Consider the following 26625-nt stretch of genomic DNA (forward strand, 5'->3'; position numbering starts at 1 on the left):
CAGACTGGGCATGCCAAACTGGAAAACGAAGGAAAGAGAAACCCAAGACCATTCAAGTGTGAAGCATTGGTGCTATGAGCATGAAGAGCCAATTTTACCACAGGCGTCACATTCAGGGTTTATTTTACTTTGCCTTTTGTTGAGGTATGCACAGATCATGGCAAGGCAGAATAGCAAATAATTCACATTACACTTAATTTCAAAATTTATTTAGCTTTGAAAAACCATAAAAGACAACCAAACGGTACAATGTCATCAACAATAAGAAAACTACACAATTATAGAAAACATTTAAAAACTGATTTCTAGTGCATTGTTCTAAAATTTAACAAGTTACTGGCTTTGTGATTGTTCTCATGGCAGGCATAGGGGGTGGGGGCTCCTTGGTAGATTGTCTGAATGTTGGAGCTCTGAAGGCAAACCCAGAGCTTCCAACCATCAGAAACATCCTACACCTTTACTGACCAAGGATCACCTTGGACAAACTCATGAAAAGCCCCAGTCACGCTCATAAAATCAAAAGCTGAAATTTTTTTAAACCCAATTTTCTCAATGATCTAGCAGCAGAAAGTGGTCAGCATATAGCTCAGCTATGGAATTCAGATACTACAGTTTTAGAGTGGAGGGCATCAAGTGATCAAATGACCCTTGCCAGAAAAAGGGAGGCTCTTATACACACTTGAAGACAAAGAACCACTGCAAGAAGCTTCTCTAGTTCTTAGGGATTCCAGCAACAACTTCCGACTCAATGCCACAGTGGTCTTCCCCACGCAGGATTTTGAAGAACCCTGAAACAGAATACCAATTTAAACATCCCACTCAAAACTCCTCACAGAATCTGAACATTGTTTAGTGCATCAAGTTGCCTGTATTCTTATGTGGTTGATGCCTCATCCCAAAGTTGATACTTGTATCAATGCCAAAAAAAAAAAAAAAAAAAAATTTTCCAATTACTCTGAAAAACAATTAGTATGGTACAAAGTTAGATGCCCATCAGAAGTGACCAGTGCTTACCATTGTCACCCCAGTCAGTGTTCCAGGAGTTAGCAGCCAGCCAGTAGGGGGTGCCATTTTCCTCACCCCAGCCCAGGACTTTGATGGCATGGCCACCTAGAGGTGAACCAGTGACGTGCTGATAGACACCTGCAACAAGAAAATTGAGTAAGTATAGGTCCCATTCCCATCTAGAAGTCTGCTTTTCAGATGGGGGGGGGAGGGGGGGGCAATACAAGCACTCAATGGTTCTGTACGTATATGGACACTCGCCAGTCTTGTACAACAGGAAGTCCTCATAGACAGTGAAGGCAGCCTCAACAGGACCGTTCTTGTACAGCTCACTCATGATCTGCTGCTGTTCAGAGGGAACACTGTAGGAATGCTTTCCTGCAGGAGGAATCAAAAGTGAAGAGGACCAAATATGATTGCCACATGAACAGGAGGAAAGATTAGTAAAACTAGAAATTCAATTTAGCAAGTATACTGTAGAACACTTTCATACCTGCTCAAGAGAAAGCAGATACTGCTGAAAGCAGATTTGTGTTTCAGGCCTCTCTAGCACCAGTTATAAGATCCGTGAAGATTGAATGTTTCATCTCAGGTGCTGATGAGCTCAGAAACAAGAACCTGCATACACACATCTTTCATTCCTGCCCAAATGGAGTCACTCACCAAAGTGTTTGTCCTGTTTGTAGGAGGGGCTGTACCCAGCCTCACACTGAGCCACACACTGGGGCGTGTCCCCACCCTCACCAGTGCAGGGTGGGCGTGTCCCATTCACATGATGTTCACATGGAGGGATGGAATAGGGCCGGCAACCTAAAACCAAAAACACAAAATGATCAAGGAAAAGACTGCATTCCAATACGTATTTTTTTCCCCCCAACTGGGAACCTCTGTACTGTTTTTCCTCTTCTATAGCCACTATTGACCAATTGTTTAAAAGGAGTAAATTCTAGAATTTCTCCAGTTTCAATAATGCAGGTTTGGCTCATTACCATTGGCTTAACACCTGGAGTGTCCCAGAAACTGATACTGGCTTCCTTTATCTCATGCCAACGTCAGCCTTTAATCTTTTAATTAGCTAAATCAAATCAGAAATTCAGACAGCAGCTGACGACTGTTCCGGTGTTCTCATTGTTAAACCAGCACAAGCCAATTAGGTACTTTAGTAAGTGTAACTGGTGACAACAAAAACCTGCATTTACACCAGCCCTGCAGGAATCGAAATGGTCACCCCATCCCTAAAGAAATGGTTTGCCCAATAGCAGGGGTCCTCAATCTTATGCATTAATGGCCAAGGTAGGTGCAGGCTTTTGTTCCAACCAAGCAGTTGCATGCATGACTCAACCAATCAACTAGTCTTTGCCAAGGGCCTTGATTAGTAGAACCAGGTGTTGCTTCTTGAAATAAGCCTGCACCCTCACCGGTCATTTCTGGATAAGATTGAGGACCCCTTCCCTAGGGTCACCATTTCCCAACCCCCACCCCAATCAGTTCAGTTTGCAACTTGTGGTCCAGTGGGGTGGTGCCAGCTAGAGGTGGCTAGTGACCTGCTACATACCAAAGGACACCCTGTTGATAAAACCAGACCATAGACTTTTTTTTTTTTGTAAAAGTCAATCTTATTGTGTCTGCTTACAAGGATAATTTCAAAATAAAGAATTTAATCAGTCTGAGTGCAGTACAGGTGCACTCAGTCACCTGTTAATATTCTGTCTTAACATCTCGGTCTTAACTCCTCTCAAATGCTAGGAAAATTGTGACTCTCCTAAAAGCAGTTAACCACTTGGTTTAATTATGTTATTGGGCCAACTTAGCACCTATGCAGTCCCCACAAGGATACAGACTGTAACAGGTGAAATCAATGTATTATTTTTTTTTTTATACATATGAAACAGTTGACCTGTTAATATAGGACACATTCTCCATAGCAAGCATAGCCTGACATTCAGTATATATTATTTATTTATTTTATTTTTTTAATGAATAGCCTGCTTCAAGTAAGGTGGCAACTGTGGTTAGAATGAAAGTCTGCATGTGCCCAAGACCACCCCTATTGTTGAATATTCATCACGTCGTGTACACAATCCTTACCAATGTGAGAGTCATACAGCCCTCCAGACACCAGTCCCTCTGAGGTCCAGAACTCCCAGGCAGCAGAGGGGTAGCCTCCATTGCACCTAGACAAGTAACATCAGTAAGATACTGCAATCTGGCAAATCAGGAGCCAGAACAGAGCTGAACTGCTTCACATTGGGTACAAGATACAGCCGTGGAACAGCTTTTCACTTGAACTAAATGTGCCTTCATTGCAATCAATATACTCAATCCATCAATTTCATAATATTAATTTTGCTATTCAAGGGACTTCAATTTAGTTTTAGTTCAGCAGCCACACATTCAAAATCAGATGCTCAAAATTAAGAACTTAGGGGGTTGAAAAGGCTTTCGATTTGGTGAGAGGGCAGCACACAGACACGGAACATTCAGAGGGGAAGGAGGGAAGAGTCCCATTTTTCACAGTACTATTTACAAACTGATAAAAACTTCAGAACAGCTTTCCACACCTGACCCTATTCTTACATAAAACAATTCACTTAAAATGGAAGAGACTGGGAAGGACAGATGACACCTGCAGCATTGTTGAGGTCTACAAATAAGCCACTCAACAGAAAGCTTACCCCATGCCACACTCGGAGCAGCAGGTCAGCAGGTCCTCGGAAGAGATTTCCACACTGACCTTACTATTGCTGTGGATACACAGACGGTCAGAGATGGCCTCTGCTGCACCAAAAGCCTGCAATCCAAACAGCATGAAGTCAGCATTATACAGCTACGGCAGGGAAACAAGCACTTAACGAGTCATAACTTGGCTATACCAAAGATGTCATGGGGTCCCCAAACCTCAGAATGAGGGACACAGGGAATAAAATTATACAAATACAGTAAGGAACAATTTTATTTGCAAAGTTTCCTTAAAATGTTCTTGGATGACATTTATAACCATCCATTTAGTCTGTTCATTAGCGTGACAATGGCCATGGTTCCAGTAATAGGACAGGAATGTTAACTATCATGAAGGGTCCTCCAAATGAACACACTACAGCAACAGCACACCTGTGCACTGTGATCATTCATTGTGTTAAACTGCACTGGACTGGAAACAAAATGCAAGTCTGCACAAGCCAGTTCTCAAACATGTAAATTCGGGCCAAGAAGGTCTGTGGCATCATCAGTATGATCTCACGCATAGTGCAATGTCATGGTATTAAGCAAGCATAGGTAATACAGCAAGTGGGCTGAACCCGTCCTTCTGGTCCTGCCCCCATCCCCAGCAGCAGTGGAGAGATTCACAGCCTTACCCAGCAGGAGCCACAGGAGCCCTGGTCCCGGATCTCCTGGAGGGTTGGGCAGTTGGGCCAGTGCTCCCTGGGGTCAAAGTTCTTGGGCAGCTTAAGATCTCCAGCATACTGGACCCTGGAGAGCAAGTGGATTTAAACTAAACACCTTTTACTGCAGCTTGTTCACATTTCTCCTTTCTTTGAATGTGCACACATTGCACACTTTGAAAATGCATCACATGGACAGATAAGCATCTCTTAACCGTACCATAACCAATGTGTATTACAAGCTTACCTGAGGACAGGCACTTCGAATCAGCAACTGATAAACGGTAAAACCCATACACAACACCAGCATAAACTAATGTCCTCATGAAATAAAATTGTTATTTAGGCAGGGCAAGCGACCATACAGTCTCCGACAGCCAATGACCACCCTTGTGTCCAAGAGACACCAACATTTATTTTCAACAGCCATTAATTTCTCCTCTCCTTAAACTCCACCACCAACACTAAAGCGGTTACTCAGTCATGTAGGGGAGACTCACATGACTGGGAGCTTGGGACCCTTCAGAAGAGTTCCACACAGCCGCTTTACGTAGCTGTAGTCAACATTGTGGAAGTTGTGTCCAGCCTAGAGGAATGGGGGGGGGGGGGGGGGGGGGGGGGGGAGAAGAGAAACACACACACACACACACACACACACACACACACACACACACACACACACACACACACACACACGGCGTCGATAAAGCAAGTATATCCCTTCAGTGTCAGCTCAATTTACCAAAGACTAATATTACAACATGCGGAAATGTAGAACTGGGCTTGCAACTTAAGGTTCCATTCAAAATCGGGATGCTGCAATTGTACCCTTGAATAGGGAACAAATGGAATTGCTTCAGTAAAAAACATCCCCCTGTAAGAGAGGATTGTAAGCAAACAGAATCTGTGCAAGTTGGTCAGGATAAGTACTAAAAAGCCAATTCAGACATCACTCTTGTACATTGTAAATCTGTGTGCAAACAGTAACAAGCTGGTCACAGCACTGCATGTCTTCAGCTAGCCAACAGTCCATAACCTAGGCAGAGAGCCCAACCTTGATTGTATATTTTGCTATAATTGTGTCTGTAAACCATGGCTTATGTCCAATACCTATTCAGTTGCAGTTTAAGCAGAACAAAACAGCAGGCAGGCCAGAAAACTTACAGGATACGACAGCTACAGTAGGTTTTGAATTATAGTGGAGAGCTTGTGAATGTAGACATACCATTCTGCTTGACTAATGTTCCACAAGCTTGGCTCAGACATTAAAGCTTACTGGAGAGAGGCAGAAGTGTAAAGCAGAGTAACAAACTTCAGGGGAGGAGGATCTTATTTCAATGGCAGCAAAACCAGATATTTTCAGTAATTGCCAAATACCAAGCAAAGAGCAGAAGTCCAGCAGATTCAATTACCTTTGGATTTGTGACCATGTCCAACACCAGTGGTCTCAAACTCAGTGTCATGGAGGGCCATGTGTATGCTGGTTTATTCCAGCCTCAGATCTTGATTATATAAATTAGTTCAAATATTTGCTGAATTAAGGATGCAGGTTTGCACATAATGGTGACCTGCATTGTCTAAATAAAAAACTTGCTTATATAATGTACTTCAATGCAGTTAAATGCATATGGTTGAATGAGTAATTGGACTCAATTAAAGCAGCATTAATTGGCTGGAATGAAAACCTGCATACACACAGCCCTCCATGGCAACAAGTTTTGCCTTTTCAGTGCCCCCTAAAGGGGGGTCCATCTCTCAGAAATTCTACTGCAAGAAGCCTGTTCCACCAACAGCAAGAATAAGTTTTGGCAGGCTTACCTTCCATGTGGTATTGATCTTGTTGATATAGTTGACCATTTCATGTGACAGGGGAGGGAGGCGTGGCCTCGCCCAGCTGACTGACAGGGCTGAGAGCACACAGAGGAAGGCAAATCGCCACATTCTGCAAGACAAAATGAGCCAAAATAAGAACCAGGTCATCACTTTCCATTTCAAAAGGGAAATTGCACCCATCTCAAGCCTTCACTTCACAGAATACACTTTTTTTTTTAAGCCTCATGTCACATTTGGGTTTTTTTGAAAGAGCATTTCCCCATATCAGTTAACTCATGACCCAGTCATGCTGAGAACTTACAACCCTAAGCAAGAGGTGCAGCGAGAGAGAGAGAAGAGAAAGAGAGAAAAAAAAAAAAAAAAAAAAAAAAAGAAAAAAAAAAAGCCCATCTGGAGAGGGGGAAATCCAGTCTAGATGTTAGGGCTGGGCAATATATTAATATTATATCGATATTGTGATATGAAACTACATACATAGGGATTTTGTATATCATAATGGCATAAGTGTTGTCTTTCCCTGGCTTTAAAGGCAGCATTACAGTAAAGTGATGTAATTTTCTGAACTTACCTGACTGTTCTATTATTTGCCTCTACCCACTTAGTTATTACATAGGCATTACTGATGATTATCTATCAAAATCTCATTGTGTAATTTTGTGAAAGTACCAATAGTCATCCCCACAATAGAGAGGTATTTGGTAAAAAATATTGTGATTTGATTTTGTCCATATTGCCCAGCCCTACTAGATGTACAAAGAGGATCACATTTCACTGGCTTTTAAAAGTACCATCACTCAGTGAGTCAACATCCCATGCTGATTTAAGTGAATCAAGAGGGCAGAGAAAAGAGCATGACTGAATAAATGAGGACCATCAAACCCCCAGATACTCATGATGCAGGAGACTAATTAGACCAGTTTTTTTTTTTTTTTTTGGACATTTCAATTTTAGCACACCATTGCAATGAAGGATATTTTATTTACTTAAGCAAGTATGACAACCTTCTGGCTTTACAATGGTTGGTATATACAGGCATTTTAGCGAGTTTCTCATTTGAAGCAAGAAAATGCACTTCAAGTAACTTTTCAGGTTTAGTTTTCATAAGTTTCCAGAGGTTGTGCATTTGCACAGACTGGGCCAACTGAACAAAGACCAAAACTTAAATATCACACTACTTTCACCAAGCACTTGCCACCTCTAAAGTATACCATTTTAGGCACCCACTGGCTGACTCACACACTAACCTGACAATTTAAGTACATACTGTTCTAAAAACAATACCCTGGATCACATGTTCAACCACTGACAAGGAAATGGGAAGTGAAAATGCTGCTTCACATAAATTTTATTCAAAGTGCTGCTCCAAGCTATGGAGAACATAAGCACCCTCTGCCAACCAGCATTTTATTTTTCCAACAATGCCCCACCACTTGCCATCAGTAACAAGAAAGCACTCCCCTTTAGAAACATTAGAGGACTAGAACAAATTACAGGAGCACCTTCTAGTGCTTTGCATTCAATTAGGAAAGCATCTCAGCGCAATGTTCATATATGTACTGCATCGTTGGGATGAGACGTTATCCGTGGTGCCAACACAACGTGTCCAGCAAAAATTCCCTGGCACTCAGGGCAATGAAGTAGACGGGTTCCCGGTACACTATCCTGATAAAATTCCCCAAGAAGAGCCAGACAGTAGTCCAGTTACAAACAACATTCACAAAATGTTAGTAACATTAACGAACTGTAGTTCAACTACGATCAAAGAATGTAAATAGATTTTTCTAGATTGATAATCTACACCCAATAAACCAGTGCCGTTTCGTTACAAAGGCAGTGTGATGCATTGCGCAAAACACAGTTAACCGACATTAGACTACTGAATACAATTAATCAATAGTAATCGCTACAAAAATATATACATTTACAAAAAATATATATATATATATATATATACATACACACACACACTTTTTTTTTTTTTAAACCTTCCTGTACATAACCACAAGAAACACCTTACATTTTAAAGACACTCAAGTCATGCGATGACTTGCATAAGTGGTCACCGAGCATTAGCTATCGTTAGCGGAAATGGAAAAATCGTTCACTTCGCAAGAACCCAACCTACCTTACTTTCCTGCAACTTACAGCTTTTCTATATGTTAAGTTATGTTGGTTATGACATTCTGCGGCAAGACAATATCCGGCTGTCTGAGTCACGCTCTAGGCCATCATACATTTTACAAAGTTAGCGATTACCGCCTTGGATTTATGGTTTAGTGTACATTAACTAACACGAACACAGCGTTGAACCAACCAACATTTCTTCTGTTCACGAGGTTTGTGGCTCGCTTTCGCATACACGATTTAGCATAGGCCTATTACTGACCAAACAATATCAGAGCAGTTGGCAAGTTATATTTTAAAAAAAAGTTTTACCATTTTGCATTTAACTAGCGTTAGCTAAACTTGCTAAGCTATCAACTTGATTTCAGCAAACGAGCATTCCCCAATATCATAGCATGCAATGACACGTTTAGTTATATCAGCTAGCCAGTTAACTCAGCCTCAAAAATCTCCCCTAACTAGCAAGTTAATCTTCAATAATGGTACCTTAAATCTGTATTCGGGATCAGACGAGTCGACAACCTATCCCCTCTGTTGCCTCAGCTGCCGAGTTAGACTCAGTTGTTGGGCACCTTCGGCTGGTTTTATGGCTGTTCTCCAACCAGTGGCTGAGCGCCTTTAGATTTTCTGCATACACCACAGGTCACATGACTAATCATGTGAGTACTGCCCTTATGACTCTCACGTGATTGCGCTGGGTCGCGGCCACACAAGTTTTAAATCAATGACCTTTTTCCAATTAAGTAGTTGATATATTTGCTTTTCTTTTTGTCCATTTTTTGTTAAAACCATTATCTTAGTGTATCACAGTAGAAATTAGCTAAGAGGGTTAGGCCTTCGTAATAACTACATGGTGGTGAACCCTGTTCCCGAGGTGGCGTATCAGTGTGTTTCTTGATTTCGGGCAGTCTGGTATTTAATTAACGTTAGCCATTTACGTCAGTGGTGGGCAATTGCATTCCTGCATTACCATATGGCCTCGAATTCGAAGGCTCATTCCAGTGGCGAAAGGTTACATGCCTTTTAAGTGCGGCGAATGGTGGGTGTATAGCCCAAAAACGGGGAATGTTCGTTGCGGACCTAAGACGCTTCGAAAAGCAATAGCTTGAATTACTTCTGTCTCGTTTTGTGTGCATTGTAGGTGGCGATGTGACCGGAGGCGACGTGGTTATTTACTTTCGAAGCGGATATGGGTCACTTTAAAAAGTAATTGTGAACAGGAGTTCAAAAAATAGGATATTGGCAAAAAAATCGGAACTGGGCATCAAGACCTGCGGTGTAAACGTAGCCTTAATTACAGTGGCCAAATGAACGAATTAGCAACTGGTTCAACCACAGATTAGACAACAAAAACTTCCCTTATGCAACTTGTACACTCAATAGCAGGCAAACTTATTTGGGCATGGTGTTTCATGTTGGGACACAGAAGACAGTTTTCAGCTGTCATTAATTGATTTATCAAGGAATGCAGCTAAAATATCATGAAATGATTGAGCTAATTAAATCATTAGAAGTAGAAGCTGGCATGAAATCCAGAAAGACCCCTGATTTACATGATATGGCATAGGCCTGTATCTCGAGGTATAAGCAAATGCATGGCATCTGAAGGTGTTTCCTGTATCTCTATTATGTTTTACTAGGCTGAATCTTCGAATTAACCAGAGTTGTTGTATACCACTAATTAGCTAAATGAGCCAGGGTAAATGGTGGAAACAAAAACCTGTTATATGGTAGGCTGCTTAAGGAGCCTGTGGTTCCCCATGCCAATACTGTTTTAAATCTGCATTGTTCCATGCTGTTGTGCCATGTTTACAGGTTAAACAGCCAGTGCAAAGCGGTTACTATCAAGAATGCATGCCCAATTATCACTGCTGGCTGTGGTGGGTGCTTATTGGGCTGTTGATTTCGAAAAGTTTAAGGAAATTCACATTTTAAAAGTGGCTGGACTAATAACCATGTAGAAGATGATCTATACAAACATGAATCAGTGAACTGATTTGATTTCATTGGTTTGGGAATATTCAAACAGTTCGTGAATTACACATTTATTCTCAAATGGGGTAGCTCAGCGGTTTACTGAACGTACAGAAAAAAGGAACAAACATCAAGAACAATATTGCAATGTGGCATGATCAAGCATCTTAGATAAGCAAAGAGGGCAGAGATAGTCTTCTTTTGGTTTTACCACAAGCAAGCAGTGGAACCAGTGCAGTCTACCTAATGTATGATTGTAGTCATATTGTCAAGCAAAATTCACTGTTCATGTTTAATTCTAATTTAACACCACCTGCCAAGAAAAGTCTAAACACATTTTTGGAAAGAGTTTTTTCATGTTATGTTTTACTGTTTTAATGTAGTCTGCTGTAGTGACATTAGATAGGAAAGCTTGAGAAGTTTCAGCATATTTCTTGTATTTGTTTATTGAGTTATGTACAAATTAAGATCTCATATTACAAATGTTAATTTGTCACCCTGATTTTGTACAAAGGACAATTCTGCTTGCACAACAAAGCATTGTGATAGACACTTATCAGCCATGTGGGCTGCAGTTCTTCTACCTGGTTCAAGATTAAAGTGTTTGTATTTGTAGGCATATCTAAAAATTGATATGTCCCTAATCTTACAGTTTTTTAGGTATGCATACTGGAAAGCAAGTAACTGCTTCTCCCTGTTCTTTTCCTTCCAGATTTTGCAGCTCTGGCATCAGCACATGACCCCACCCATCACTATACACTGATGAGTGTGCAAGTTGATATATAAATGACTGCTGCAAGTGATTCTCCTTTTCTGACAACCCCAACAGCCTTTACAGCATGTATGCATAGCTGCTCTGAAACATTTGAGTCTTTATAAATCAAAATGCTGGTGCTGTAAGACAACTGTCCTGCCAAAATGGATGCACATTAAAATGCACAAATCTGCATACAATGCAGACTGTGCATACACCTTGGTAGAGTGTCAGAGCATTTTAGAGAATTTAAATAAAAGAACATCATTAAAGAATCTGCCGATGTTATTTGCTTCAATCCACAGTGAAAGGTGGAGCAATGCATTCTGATCATCTGAAGATGTTCCAAATCCAAAAAAGATTTAAAATAGCTTCTAATTGCTATTTAAACACCCATTTATGCACCTGAAACACCCAAAGAGCTTCTTGATAAACACCTGCTACAGAAAAAGAAAGGTACAAGGATATATTTCAATGTACTGGAAGCTGTCCTTCAACTCTTATCTTTGGAACTCAACATTGTAAGGACACCTAGGGCAGGAACATGTTTAGCAATTTACCTTATACCTGTAATTGCTGGTCTCAAACACATATTTCTCTGTCCATTTTCTTTTTTTAATTTGAAAGGATTTGGTATGTATTTCAAAAAATAACCCCTGGGAACATGTTAATCTGGACATTCTATGCATCAAGTACTGTACAATAGCACTTTCAAAGGCTGATTTATAAATGTTTGGTGCAAACAACCAAATGCTTCTCCTAGGCTTTGCCTTCTTATATTCCCAGGTCTGGTGCCTTTCACTGTATGACGCAACAGTGATGGTAACAGAAGTTCCCAGAAAACATTGTTTACACACTGTACATCTTAAAGTTGAACTAAACAGTCTTTGTACAACATCCCCAGTGTCTTTGAAAACCAATGGTGCATTCAAACTTCACTCTGCTTAAGCACTAGATTATATCTTCTTACTTTGAAAAATGTTGCCACAATTAGCCTCCAACCTACTTTCATTAAAACAAAACTTAAATGACAATCAATAATAATGTCAAATTTAAAGGGGTGACACTGCACATCCTTTCTGTCATTCTCCTAGGAACTGACCTCGAGTGCAGGAGCTATAAACAGATCAGAACTGTGGCTGTTCACAAAACGCAGAGGCCAAACACAGAAGAATGTCCAGGTTGACAAGGGGCTAACTTGTATGAAGTGAAGAAGGAACAGTATTACAGAAAGCAAAGGAGACTATTGCAAACTGCTATTCACCACAAGTCCCTCAATTAGAACCTATTTATCAGGCTGATATTGACTTAAGTGGATATATTAAAGCTGTTCTATGCTTTTTTCCCCAGGTGGTGCATGAACTTCTGAGAATGGCTGGCAAGCCATCCATGAGATTCAGAGCATTTATGCCCATTGTGCTTACTAGAAGACTACGTCATCACATTCCAGAATCTAGTGAAAAAATGTTTTCATGCTCAATTTTTAGCACCTGAAAAGACGTTTCTCAGGTATGCAGATAGCACTTTTAAGCATTACATTCCAGAAGAACTTAGCTGTATACACCAGGTATCAAACATGTCCAATGCATTAGTGAGAATGACACTGAATGACACAGAATATACCAATTATTCAGAGATGGAAATTAGGTAATTACTCATCAATTAGTCATACAATAATACACTCTGTTGCAGATTCTGTTTAAAAATTTGTGCATAAAGCTCACTACCTTTGAATGTGACCAATGCCCACTTCTGTTTCCATTCACACTTCATGCAAAAAAGCATAAAACAGCTTTTAGACTGATAAAGCAGAGAGCTTCTCAGGGGCAGTCTCCAGAGGACCATCTCAGTCTGGGGGTTTCCTGGCTCCCTCTAGTGGCCCTGCATGTCCGCACCCCCTGCGGCTTGCCCGGCTGTGGCACTCAGATACTGCCAGCTCAGGGCAGCTAGCAGCATGGCGGCTGACAGGTAGACGGGGGACAGGTGGTGTGCACGGGACGGGAGCATGTCCTGGGATAGAGTCTTTTCACGGATCAACTGCAGGATCAGCAGTGTCTTGTCCCGAGATGGGTCAGTGAGGGACACCTTCTGTAGAATCTGCAACAGGATAAATAATAACAACAGTAATAGAACTACATTTATAAAGCACTTTTAATATATTACGTTCAAAGCGCTTTTCAAATAAGAGGTAGAAAAGCTGAGTTATAAAAATACATTTTTACAAATGTCACAAGGCAGTTAAACTTAATAATGAATTCTGTTAAAAGCAAGCTAATGTGAAATTATTACAAGACAACAGCAAATACAGGTGATGACATGCCTTTAAGAAGCATATACATTTAAAAAGGACTGACCAAAGAATGAAGAGTGTATTTCTGTAGACAAAATTACAACACATGCCTGGCTTTATAAGATGAAACTCCTGAAAGTTGAACAAATGACTCCTAATGACTAAATTGGAGAATTCCTGTTTAATATGAAAATTCTCAATACGGAAAAAATATATAATCAATCATTTATACATGTGTGCGTACCTGTCCTTGTCAATTAAGCAAGTAGTATAAAGTGGTGTAAAATCATAATCACCAAGCTTGAAGATTCCAATAAGATAAAAAAATAAATAAGTCAGCATACTCCTTCAAATGGTGTTTCTTATCAAATACATTGTATTGTAAGAAACTCTGCTAATGTTGCCCCTTGAAATACTGGCAATGCAAATATTGCAAGTAGCCGTACAGCTGCATTTGGATTCCACTTTGCATATGTTCCACACAGCAGACCTCATAGCAGATACCTGTCTCGTTTTATAAACAACTGCTTCATTCACGGTGGGAAATGGATGGTCCTTGTTCATGGGAGTAACAGTGCATTCAGGCAATTGAAGAAAACAAAGTAAACAAAAGGAGTCAGAAAGTACAGCGGGGAAGCTTTGCTATAGTCAAGAATTAGTATGCATATTAAGTGCTGTAGTGTCAGACAGGATCGGATTCAGAATGGGCGTGTCCTAGCCGACACCACCATATTCTGTGGATTGGGTATCAGGAGCCAATACCAATCCATGGTTCAGATTGGGACATCCCTATCTACTTCTATTAACAACAACCACAATAATTGTGGCCCAGTTCACACCCACCTCCTGGCTGTACTGAGAGATGATGGACCGTACAGCACCCATGTTGGTTGCCTGCATCATGAGCGTTACAGCCTGGCCCTTCCGAATCTTCACCACTCCTTGGAAAACCTGTGGGTTGTTGTAACATGCGGACAGTGTGGCTATGGCCATGACCTAGGCGGGGGCGGAAACAAAACACAAAATGACTCCAAAAATTATTACTGCAGAGAGAAATATACTGTCAGCAATTCTCCTTGTGTCTCATTTGTTTCTGAGCCAAGATTCATATCGATGTTGGAAATTTCTACAAAACACTGCATTTGGATATAGTGATTATTCGGGCAGATTACCAGTGCAACTAACAAGTTCACAAATTGCTTGGTTGGAAGACTTCCAGAAAAACTACCTGAGGGATGGCACAAAAGTTAAAGACGCTCTGGTTACGGAGGCGTGTCAGGTAGCTGATGACATCTGGAACGTGTCGGAGGGCATCAGTCACCAGCAGGTTCAGGCAGGCGAGAGCGGAGTCCAGATGCCGTGGCTTGGCAAAGTCTTCCAGGTGATTGGCAAACTGGCTCCAAGCCTAAAGCATAGACATCATGGAGCCAACAATTCAGGATTAATACATGTCCATCATTGCATGCCAGGCTTAACCTCATGACTGTAAACACAGCAAAAACAACACAGTTAAGAACCTTACCAATAGTGTCAAATCTGTCATAACTGAGTGAAGGAAAGCTGGTATTACATTACATTACATTATAGGCATTTAGCAGACGCTCTTATCCAGAGCGACGTACAACAAGTGCATAGGTTTCATGATGTAGAGGCGCAAAAGAAACACTAGAGTGAAGTAAGGATCGTAGTGCCAGAAGTGACCACATCGATCAGGACTCCAACCCTGTAGAGTAAGCTTGTTCAGCAAGCAAGAATCCTACCAAGTACAAACTAGCACTGGAATCACACCTAATCATACAAAAACAATCCTGCCAGATACACTAACATAATCAAATTATCCTAGCTAGATACAGTGAGCTGAACTATAGGCTAGAGAGGGGTGGGGAGAGGTGCAGCCTGAAGAGATGAGTCTTCAGTCTGCGTTTGAAAGTGGTGAGATTCTCTGCTGTTCTGACCGTCACGGGGAGGTCATTCCACCAGCGAGGGGCCAGGACAGACAGCAGACGGGAGCGGGAAGTGCAGACGCGAAGAGGGGGAGGTGCCAAGCGTCCAGAGGTGGCCGAACGGAGAGGTCTGGCTGGTGTGTAGGGTCTGATGATCCTCTGAATGTACCCTGGTGCTGACCCCTTAGCTGCCTGGTATGCAAGCACCAAGGACTTAAATTTGATGCGAGCCATAACAGGCAGCCAGTGGAGGTCAGTGAGCAGGGGGGTGACATGGGAATGTCTGGGGAGGTTGTAGACCAGACGCGCTGCAGCATTCTGGATGAGCTGCAGGGGTCTGATGGCGGATGCTGGCAGACCAGCCAGTAGCGAGTTGCAGTAGTCCAAGCGGGACAGGACCATCGCTTGAACCAGGAGCTGGGTTGCGTAGGTGGTGAGGAAGGGGCGGATTCTCCGGATGTTGTACAGGAAGAACCTGCACGTTCGACTCACCGCCGTGATGTTCTGGGAGAGGGACAGTCTGTTGTCCATCACCACTCCAAGGTTTTTTGCGGTGGGTGATGATGACACCACAGTGTCCCCCAGGGAAATAGAAAAGTCGAGAAGGTTAGAGGATGGAGCAGGGATGAAGATCATCTCCGTCTTGCCTGGGTTCAGCTTAAGATGGTGGTTATCCATCCAGCTCTGGATGTCCCTCAGGCAAGCAGAGATGCGAGCAGAGACCCGAGTGTCAGAGGGCGGGAAGGAGAGAAAGAGTTGGGTGTCATCGGCATAACAATGATAGGACAACCCATGGGCAGAGATTACAGGACCAAGAGATTGGGTGTACAGGGAGAATAGGAGGGGACCAAGGACAGAGCCCTGGGGAACTCCTGTGGCAAGGGGGCGAGGTGCTGATACTGCACCAGCCCAGGCGACTTGGAAGGAGCGACCGGAGAGGTAGGACTCAATCCAGTCAAGTGCTGTGCCACAGATCCCCATAGCTGCCAGGGAGGACAGGAGGATGGGATGGTTGACGGTGTCAAAGGCAGCAGAAAGGTCTAGGAGGATCAGGACAGATGAATGGGAGGCTGCTTGTGCGGCGTGAAGCGACTCATTGACCGAGAGGAGTGCGGTCTCTGGTATAAGAACTAAGGTGAAGGCAGTAATTCAAACATAAACTATGAGAAACGGAACTGTCTCAACAGCAAAAAAAGCCATTTGTCAAAGCCACCACACTACCGCAAAACATCCCAAGTCTGACCAATGTCGCTGGCATGTGGCATACCTATTGCTGCTACAATACTCTTCCTAGATAGTAAGTCAAGGTGTTCAGAGTTCTCCGCATCTGGTCGTCTGGGTTCCGAGACTAATGTGCATCTAATCAAGAGAACACTGACTGTATTTACAAAATATTCAAGATTTGCAGGGAAAACCAGGGATATCAAAGATTGTACAGACAAGAATGTTAAATAACCTACAAAATACAGATGTTGCATTTCTCTTGTAAAAAATAATCAAAACCCAGAGTTGAAAAAGAAAGTCTAAATATTCTACGTATTCAAAAACTCTGGTATACTTCTACAAGCCTTCACTCTGGTGAGAGAAACACAGCATAGAATGATGGTCATCAGAATGAAGGCTTATACGGTTCCACTGGAGTACCTGGATCTTCATCTTTACAAATATCAAAAATATACTGAAGAATTGTTACAGTATGGCAACACTTCACAATATATTGGAAAACATACTACACTGCCGGGCCAAAAAAAAAAGTCGCGCACACTAATATTTCGCTGGACCGCCTTTATCTTTGATTACGGTGCGCATTTGTTGTGGCATTGTTTTGACAACCTTATGCAACGTCACATTTATTTCCGTCCAGAATTGCATTAATTTTTGGCCGAGATCTTGTATTGATGACGGGAGAGTCAAACCACTCTGTAAAGCCTTCTCCAGCACAAAGACTTTCAATGGAATTAAGGTCAGGACTCTGTGGTGGCCAATTCATGTGTGAAAATGATTGAATGATGATCATGCTCCCAGAACCACTCTTTTACAATTTGAGCCCGATGAATCTTGGCATTGTCGTCCTGGAATATGCCCGTGCCGCCAGGGAAGAAAAAGTCCATTGATGGGATAACCTGGTCATTCAGTACATTCAGGTACTCAGCTGACTTCATTTTATTGCCGCATAACGTTGCTGAGCCAAGCGCTATATATAAATGCAGTCCATTTACCATTTACCTGACGAATTGATGCAACCCCAGATCATAACACTGCCTCCAGAGGCTTGTACAGTGGGCACTATGCATGACGGGTGCATCGCTTCATGCGCTTCCCTTCTTACCCTGATGCGCCCATCGCTCTGGAATAGGGTAAATCTGGACTCATCGGACCACATGACCTTTCTCCATTGCTCCACAGTCCAATCTTTATGCTCTCTAGCAAATTGAAGTCATTTTTTCCGATTAGCCTCAGTAACAAGTGGTTTTCTTGTGGCCACACAGCTGTTTAGTCCCAATCCTGTACGTTCTTGCCGCATTGTGCGTGTGGAAATGCCCTTACTTTGACTATTAAACATAGCCGTGAGTTCTACTGTCGATTTTTTACGATGTGACTTCACCAAGCGTTTTAGTGACCTCCGATCACGACCATTCAAGATTTTCTTCCGACCACATTTCTTCCGCGAAGTTGACGGTTCACCACTATCCTTCCAGGTTTTAATAACGTGTTGGACAGTTCTTAACCCAATTTCAGTGACTTCAGCCATCTCCTTAGTTGTTTTCTTTGCTTGATGCAGGCCAATAATTTGCCCCTTCTGAAACACAGTAACGTCTTTTCCATGACCACAGGATACGTCTTTCGACATGGTTATTTAAGAAATGAGAAGCTACACACTGCATCAGTAGGGTTAAAAGAATTGTTGCCAGCTGAAACATATTAATCACTGCAATAATGATCCAATCATAGGCTCTTAAGTATTTGCTTATTTAAATCTAAACGGCGACTTTTTTTGGCCAGGCAGTGTATTTATTGCTTCTTTTAGAAATGCCAATATATATTTTTTAAATGGCTGTAAAATATATTACCACAGGATGTTCCAAACAGTACAAAGACTTATGTTATAGTGCATTCCACTTCCATAAAGCTATGTTTTACTCTGCCCAAGTTTAAGTATGTTTTTCTATAGTTTTTTGACAAAACAATTAATGCCCATTATTTTCCATGATCATCTTTTATGTCTTCGAAGGCTCTGTCCTTGCACTGTCTATTGCCTGCTTGCATTCATCCATTTGAAAATTTATTCATATTAAGTCTAAGTATCATACTAAGTTTCTCTAAGCTAGAAGAATTTTCAATCAACACTTGATGCTAAGAAAGCAGAGAATGTCTTCTAAATTAATGCATATACTTACACGCATTACACAACATAGGTCTAATTTTGCATTTATTTTTATTGATTTTCTTTTATCAAGACTAATATCAGTTATGTATGACACTAGGAAAAAAGTTGTACCGCTGTACACAAAGTTGACAGCCGTACACACTTCTTTTAGGAACATTCTGCAACATTATTGCATTTTGTATGCATTAGGTCTCAAAATCCAGTCTTTGGGGGTTGAACTGTTTGCAGCTTTTTGTGAATTGTGAAGTCAATTTAGGCTTTGGAAACAATGTGTCTGGACCCTTTAGCCAAACAGTGACTTATATTTAGCACAAAATGACTGAAACATGCTGAAAACCAGCAGACACTGCTGCCCTCCAGGACATGAGTTTGAGATTGTAGTACTGTGGTCTCAAGACTGTAATGGCCCAAAGCAGCCTTCATGGCCATCTTGCCCTAAAGCCAGCCCTGACTGGCTCTGGCAAAGACGTTAACACAGACCAGGCTGTTTCTAAACCATGGATCAAATTTAGGATGTGAGACATACCTCCTTTGGCCAGAAGGCCCGTCCATCCTGCTGGTCTTCCAGGTAGTCTCGAATAATGTTGGTCTTTTGCAGAAAGAGGCCCATGGAGTTGGCCAACTCAGTGTCCTGCCCAACTTCAGGATCCTCCAGCTGGGAGGCCGAAAAGAGCCGGGACAGCCCAATGCCCACCAGCCCAGCCACATAGTGACAGTACTGCAAACCACAACATAAGACCACACACTCATTAGAGCAATAAACACTGCTGTGCAGGAAACAAAGAACACACAAACTAAAGATTATACATTGGGCTTCCGAGTCATCTCGCAACTTCTACATGCGGAAATCACACTGCACAAGCATCACCCAACACAAATGCAAAATTACAGGGATGAAGGACAGCACTAAATATGTCAAGATGGCCACAAAGTCCATTTAAAGGAATTGTTTACACTAAAATTATTTGTGAATGGCAGTCTATTATTATTCTTTGTGTCTGTTTGGATTTGTTGTAACCTATACAAAATAAAGTGCTTCCATCAATGTGCAATGTGGGCTACCAGGAGTGTACTGTTGTACCCGGTCACTCAAAGAATTGTAACTCCATGTCATTCCTTCCTCTTGCCTGGTATAGCCTGTTACCTCGACTAATATCTTTTTATGAGCATCAGAGTTAATCACTAATTCTATGATTATTCAGGTGATAGCAACAATCCAGTGACTACATGACTGCACTGGCATTTAGATGGAAATGCAAGTTGAAAACAATTTGGGTCACATGCCATGGCTCTACCTGGATGGACAGAAAAGGCAACGTTTCTTAAAAATGGTGTTAAAGGGCACAAAGCAATCACATTTAAGCTGGTATAATTTATTACATTGATTAATACTCATATATTTGCATTAAAAGTGGGTCATTCAGGCCTCTGTTTGGTGAGATAAGTGTCAATCTCTGATGTGGGAATAGCACATTGCCTCCCTGGGAACTCAAATACAAGATTCCTGGATTTCAGGCCTTCGTGCCCAAGGGTGTCAGATTTAAAAGGCTAAATGAGCTTGTTGATTACCTTGTCCCACTCCTTCATTGAGCCTACTTTCTTTTCCAGGAACTCAGCCATTCCTACTCCCATGCAGTGGCAGATATCAGATATCACCTCCCGATACTCCTGGCCCAGATTGCGGAACTCAACCGAAATCTGTGACAAGAAGAAGTGAGCTGTGAATCAATTTTCTGTGTCTCCAATGCAAAGCATAAACTGAATAAGAAGGAATGAAACAAAATGCTGGTGTGCAGCGGCAGGGACTGCTGATTAAGTGAAAAACCTCCTTTCATAAAAGCATCAGTTCAGATTATGTTTGAAGCACATTGTGTGGTGAGTCAGAACACTTAGCTGTGATCACATGCATGTGGTAACGGAGTAGGACAAAAAATGAGGAAGAAGAAAAGAATAGATAGAAGGAATATGAAAAAAGAATGAAAAGGAAATTAAAAAGTTGCTTGTAATTTCTCAATGCATGTTTCCCTATCCAATGCAACCATGAAATGTTTTATCACTCAGATATGATGCCTATTATGATGTGCATCAAAAGCAAGCAGATTATGCAAGCAACCTTGTGCAGAGGCAAAACACTGGTCATGCACATTCAAACATCAAACCAGAATGAAATGGTGAAAAAGTGTATGTGTAGCCTTCTCTGATAATGACTATGTACTGTGTTTCCCAACGCTGCTTTCAACGCAAGAGTTGAACAATTCAATTCAGCATTCAATATGAAAAAGATTTTCTTAGTTTGCCTTTAGTACTGCACTTATTCTAAAACCAGCATTGGTGTCAATTCAGCAATGACCTGAAATTTAACTTGTGTTCATCATGATTTATGAGACGTTTTCTAATAATTAATTGAATTTCTATTTATTGCCTGAATTGAACTTAAATACAGCTCTATTCTAAACCGTTTAGTGTTCTGTAACATTTTCTCTTATTTGATGGGTGTGCCAGGGGTGATACAGCATAACCACAAGCAGCATGCATACCATGTTTTCATAACTGATGTTACACTGTACACCAGTAATTCTCAATCCTGGACTCCACAAAGTCTGCTGGTTATTGTTTTTTCCATAAGATCAACAGATTCAGACCCAAGAAACCAAGTGACCTGAGTTAGCTGTGTAATCAAATGGTTTACCTGATCAATTTCTGCGCTACTCAAGTGCCGAGTAACAACAAAAGTCAAAAGGTCCAGTGGCTTTTCAGGACTAGGATTGAGGACCATGCTGTACTCAATCACTCTATCAGCAATCATAGTAGCAGCGCTACTATGTACATTATAATTTCAGTTTGAAATCTCAAATGCACTCCTGGTCTGAAGCTGTGAGGCACTGACCGTGGGGAAGTCCTCCAGCACTTGTCGGTCCTTTTCCTGGCTCTCTGTGAAGTTCCACTCCGGATCATACAGGAAGTTGTGGAAGTTGTGCAGCAGGGGCACCTTCTTCTCGAGTGGGATACTCATGTCATCTTCCACTGTGTCCAGAGCCCGTAGGACCAGGTAGAAAATACACACTGCATGACTGAAACAGGGGAACAATGGGAAGCCAAAATGTCTTAGTGAGTTTGATGTCACCAAGGTCTTGGTATCAAATAAATAAAATCAATATTATTGACTGTGTTTTTGTGTGCAAAATCTATGTGTGTGATTCACAAACTACCTGTTGTGACAAAATTACAAACGACGATAAGAAGATCCCCTAAAAAACATACTCGCCTTATCCATTAACAGTCCCCTTCTTCCTTGCGGTTTCAATTTCACGAATAATAATTTGATCTTCTTTGGAAGATCGAAACTTAACTGGCCATGGGAAATTCCATTAGTTACGATTTGTGCTTGAAAACTGCTGCTTTTTTTTATTTAACCCAATGGTTATATCATTCCGGTAAGCAGTGTGTAGCTATAGGCTACGTTGGGTGTATGAACAGAAACGACTATCTGTAGTTAGGTCATACAAGTTCAACAAGACTCCAAATATGAAGTAGCCTACACACACGTTGTTTCATTTTTAAAAAGTAAATGTAGTAATTACACGACGCAACGTCCACATGTTAAGGTAAAGTTAATTCAAGGTCAACGACAAAAATATCTACATTACACAAAAATGTGGGGAGCCTTTAAAAGTGTAACAATGTTACGAGCGTTATAGCTAGCACAACATATATGCTCTTGGAAATAGAACAGACAATGTCATTCATTTCCCATTACTTGCATTGATAATTTCTGCTGAACATCTCCTAACAGAGACAGCCATTACGCTATTAGAAAAATTCATCAAGGCAATTGAGAAAAGTTACTGCATGCTAACTTACCGTAACTCTCCGTCCAACGCTTGAATTACGGCTGCGAAACTCCGGCTTGTCTGATTCAAATAAATATAACATGTTCGCAGGCTCTCGCTCATAGATTCCTGGCAGGAGAAACACAGAAATACGGGGTGTCGGTAAGAACCAGCCGTTCTGAGGGCATTCGGACGGGCGGCCCAACACCCTTCCTGGACACCTCGCTCGCCCAGCCTGCCAGCGGAGAGCGTAGGTCGCGCAGCAGTTACGGAGCTTCGGGGAGGGACCGAGAGACTACGCTTCAACACTAAAAAGTACACCGTACTCTTGCAACAAGGTCCAGCCATGTGGTCACCCTCCCACAGGCAACACTACTGAAAATGTGTTTTTAAATTCCCGTCATTTACAAAATGGTGCAGTACGTAAACCCTGTTCGCCCGCAGCGCACGCCACACGTGAGTTAAGTTGAAAACAACTTTTTGGCCTCGCCTACTTTCCCCTCTCCAGTTGAACCATAGAGTGCGTCCCATTTTTTTTCACTTCTCACCTAGCCTCCACTTCCCACCATAGAGCGTATGTAGGAACTGGCGAGGGGGAGCTATTATCTGCCTATTTGCTGTGGAGGACTAAATGTGGAAAAAAAATGAAATAAATAATTAAACACAGGAATATAGAAATAAATATACAATTAAATTGGTTATTAATTAAATAAATTAAATTTCGAAATAATTAAATAATTTCGAAATAAAATGAAGTATTTATTTAACTGGCATAATTAATTTGTTTTTTTCTCTTTCTTTTTTTATCTCATGTTAAGGAAAAAAAATATCCATAGTATTAGAATAAATTGTAAATCCTTGAGGGGAGGTTTTTATTATAAGCCCTTTGGGGTTTCTTACCTCTTCTGCACAATCCCTGCTATGTTTGTTTTTATATACTTTTGTTTTATCACTTACTTTGTGTGAATAAAAATAAATAAATAAAAATAAATAAATAAATATTGGCCTATTTATTCATTTCTATATTTATTTATGTATTTCTATATTTATTTAATTCATTATTTATTTCATTCCAAATGGCGTTTTTATTTCCAAACACCCTTTTTCATTTCATAATGACAAGTTTCAAAATGGAAAGACTTCCTGTCAATCAAATCCAGTGGGGCTGGACCTGCCCACTGATTTGGCAATCGTTTATGAACATGGGAGTTTTATTCTTCATGGCACGCATAACTGTTTCTGGCATAATGTGTTTTAAGAGAGTAAATAATCCCTCTAAAGCATGAAATGCAGCCAATGAAGAAAAATGAACAGCTTGTTAAAATTCTGGGATTGCAATTGTGGTTGGAACGAAAACCAGCATACACAGGGGCCTCCAGAACCAAGTTTGAGAACCACTGCCCTAGACTTTAGAAACTGAGGTGACCTGACATGGCACAATCCCACCATCTTGTTGGTCCAACACAAAAGGGTTCCCAAACGGAGCCCTGTGGAATCTCTGGGGGTCGAGTATTAGGTAGGTCCAACGTGGGAGACCTCTGCCAAATGTTATTTTTTCAAAATTTGTTTTTTTACAAAACTTTTGCTTATATTTTACATATATCAAATTACATGTTTGAATTTGTCATTTTATTGTAATGTCTTACAATTGTGTTTTGTACAGAATTAAATTTGAAAAATACACAGGCTGCCACAGTGTGTATGCAATCGTTTTTAGACATGTTCATTTACAGAAGTATAGGCATAATGCTGTTTTGAATAATTACTGGGTTGTAAAGCAAGAAATATTTTAAACATTAATCATACTATTGAGATGGGATGGGGGTCCTTATCCAGAGGATGGAACATTTATGGGGTCCGGCTAACGGCTAACAGGTGAAGAATGACCTTATTCACGTAAACCAGAGGGGAACAGCCTTATCCAAAAATGGCTGATGTGATGCTGGGTTTTTGGTTTATATTTTGACCAGCGCAGACACCTGATCCAACCAATCAACTAATCATGGTCTTCAATGTAGCCATGCATAGGTAAAATCACATACAATTCAATTTTTCAAAATATTGCCTGATACTGATTCAATTCCAAAAAGTTATTTTATATTTTGCCTTATTTTGTTGTGCTTTTTTCCCTACCGTTACATCTGTAATTTTAGCCAAGCATATTAATAAAGACATATTAGATTATAGTTGTGTCCACATATTTGATCAAAAACATACACTCAAAACAATTTGGCATATTGACAAGCTTTAATGTCAATGTAAGAACATTTGATTAAAAGTGTTAATGTTCCTCATTCACTTTGGTTGAGCGCTTTCCTGTCTGGGTATGCAGATCTATGATCCAAATTGAGCGCACCCACTGAATTGTACGATATATCTACGCTCTATGTGCGCATCCAATGTTAAGGCCGCTGTGTATGACGCTGTCCACTAACGTAGGGTTCTTATGCCGGTGATATGGTCAACAGTAGTGCTGTTCTTTCAGCACTAAGCAAAGACTGCACTGAACGTTAAAGTTTAAAACAAAATTCTCCTGAAAATTCCCTCCTGAAAAATGAGTTATTCCACGTTTTAATTTAATATCTTAACTCGTTTATGAACTATATCTATAGGGTATGGATACAGTAAATAGCTAAATATGTAGGCTGATTAAGGTGGGTATTCATAATAAAATAAGACCGTGAATGAAAATCCCAATGCCTGTCTAGAATTTTGTACATTTCCTTGAAAAATGGCAAGCAAAGGTCAAACAGGTATTTAAAAGCAGGACTCAGGGATCAACCAGTCAAACATGCGCACAACGTAGTTTCCTAGACTGAACCTACAAAGCATTACATAACGTAAATCCTGGAAATCCTTTTCTTGACCATGTATCGTTCTGTTTATTAAAATTAAGTGCATCTGCTAAACACACACACACACACACATTTAGCAAAGGAACATAATAAATATGTATATAACAAACATGGCAATACATAGTTTAAATAGGAATGTACCTGTCAACATGTATCTTAAGTTCCCATTTTGGTATGAAAGGAACGCCATACTATAATTGTGTGCTACTGTTTCTAGCCTAATTGACTTCTTTTTGTTGTTGCATTTCACTGTTGCACTTCACGATATATCTGCCTTTGTGTTGTCGAACTAAAACATGATTCCTCAGTTAGGCTACTCCATTTCAGAAAACAAACCGCAGTTCTAGGAAATATCACGTCGGAAAAATACAGAAAACATTTTCACAGACCGCTAGCTACTTACATAGTCCAACTTGGGCATGACAGAACGACAGCCGCCCATTTTAAATCTGAAAAGGTTCAATATTTCCTCTGGATGGCCTAATGATTTGAGAATATCCATTTTTCCGTTTAATGTTTGCAGTTAGTTTGCTCCGATGTGTTTTCTTGAAGGTACCTACAGCATATTCTTTACAAGCAACCAATTTGGACTGTTTCATTCAAACAACATCACAGTGTATGAGGAAGCTCCTGCTAGATCTCATAACAAAATCCTCTTCACTCGAAAGAGAACGTCACATCGACTGACGCTGATTATTGGCCACAAAGTCATGGGCTCAGCAGACAGCCGCCAATGAATGACTAGAAAAGCTGGTGTGATGCTCCGCCTCGTGGGAAGTGGGTTGGCTTTGCAGCTGCAGACTCGTATGATTGGGCCCGTCCACTCGCTCTTTCGGGGCTAGAATGTTGTTAAAGTACGATACCCATTGGTAGGCTGCTTAATTTTGTAAACTGACCGAGGGAGCACAGAACGCACAAATTCTCCACTGGGGCTTGTTATGCTATGCTGTCTTCGTAGTTTGCAGAACTGCTAGTAAAACAATTACTTGTCAAAATTCAAGTTAATATAAATGCACTTGTCAACTGCAATACAATTGTTTTTTGTGAGATTATTTCTTTTTCGACAGAGAACTAAAAAGCCTTAATTCTAAGAAGCAATAGCCTGCCCTACAATTTTGCCTAAAGGTAACTCACATTAAGTCAAGTCTGAAGAATCTCAGGAAGATGCCATGCTATGGTATCCAGGATCAAAATTTCGCTGGTCATATGCAGGGCTGCTGTATGGAGGGGAAACGTTTGGATGATT

General features: G+C 41.0%; 2 protein-coding genes across 3 annotated transcripts; both read right to left on the reverse strand.

Annotated features, from left to right (window-relative positions):
* Positions 1-187: 187 nt before the first annotated feature.
* Positions 188-8992, reverse strand: ctsba (cathepsin Ba). Its single transcript, XM_035423242.1, has 10 exons — positions 8832-8992; positions 6207-6330; positions 4889-4974; positions 4362-4476; positions 3681-3796; positions 3094-3179; positions 1669-1815; positions 1267-1383; positions 1015-1143; positions 188-788 (listed from the first exon to the last, which is right to left on the reverse strand). The coding sequence occupies exons 2-10, from the start codon at positions 6327-6329 to the stop codon at positions 712-714; spliced, it is 996 nt and encodes a 331-aa protein (XP_035279133.1). The 5' UTR covers position 6330; positions 8832-8992; the 3' UTR covers positions 188-711.
* A 1743-nt stretch (positions 8993-10735) lies between these two features.
* Positions 10736-26033, reverse strand: fdft1 (farnesyl-diphosphate farnesyltransferase 1). 2 transcript variants are annotated; one of them, XM_035422825.1, is made up of 8 exons: positions 25783-26033; positions 22556-22653; positions 21582-21765; positions 20264-20392; positions 19221-19412; positions 14592-14768; positions 14207-14359; positions 12946-13170 (listed from the first exon to the last, which is right to left on the reverse strand). In XM_035422825.1, the coding sequence occupies exons 1-8, from the start codon at positions 25879-25881 to the stop codon at positions 12946-12948; spliced, it is 1257 nt and encodes a 418-aa protein (XP_035278716.1). In that variant the 5' UTR covers positions 25882-26033. The 2 variants fall into 2 exon arrangements, with proteins under 2 accessions (XP_035278715.1, XP_035278716.1); XM_035422824.1 differs by lacking the exon at positions 25783-26033 and having other exon boundaries at positions 10736-13170; positions 22556-22872.
* Between the last annotated feature and the right edge of the window lie 592 nt (positions 26034-26625).

This window comes from Anguilla anguilla, chromosome 6, assembly GCF_013347855.1.
Source record: "Anguilla anguilla isolate fAngAng1 chromosome 6, fAngAng1.pri, whole genome shotgun sequence".
NCBI lineage: Eukaryota > Metazoa > Chordata > Actinopteri > Anguilliformes > Anguillidae > Anguilla > Anguilla anguilla.

Bases quoted from the DNA above. Each gene is read 5' to 3' on its own strand.
- ctsba (XM_035423242.1), bottom strand. From the start codon at position 6,329: ATGTGGCGATTTGCCTTCCTCTGTGTGCTCTCAGCCCTGTCAGTCAGC. The intron at 1,384-1,668 runs GTGAGTGACTCC...TTCCTCCTGCAG, and splicing joins CAAACAGGACAAACACTTTG to GAAAGCATTCCTACAGTGTT. The intron at 789-1,014 runs GTAAGCACTGGT...ATTCTGTTTCAG, and splicing joins CACTGACTGGGGTGACAATG to GGTTCTTCAAAATCCTGCGT.
- fdft1 (XM_035422824.1), bottom strand. From the start codon at position 22,872: ATGGCTGGACCTTGTTGCAAGAGTACGGTGTACTTTTTAGTGTTGAAG. The intron at 19,413-20,263 runs GTAATCAACAAG...TGTGGTTTGCAG, and splicing joins CAATGAAGGAGTGGGACAAG to TACTGTCACTATGTGGCTGG. The intron at 14,360-14,591 runs GTAGTTTTTCTG...GCCCCCGCCTAG, and splicing joins ACTTTTGTGCCATCCCTCAG to GTCATGGCCATAGCCACACT.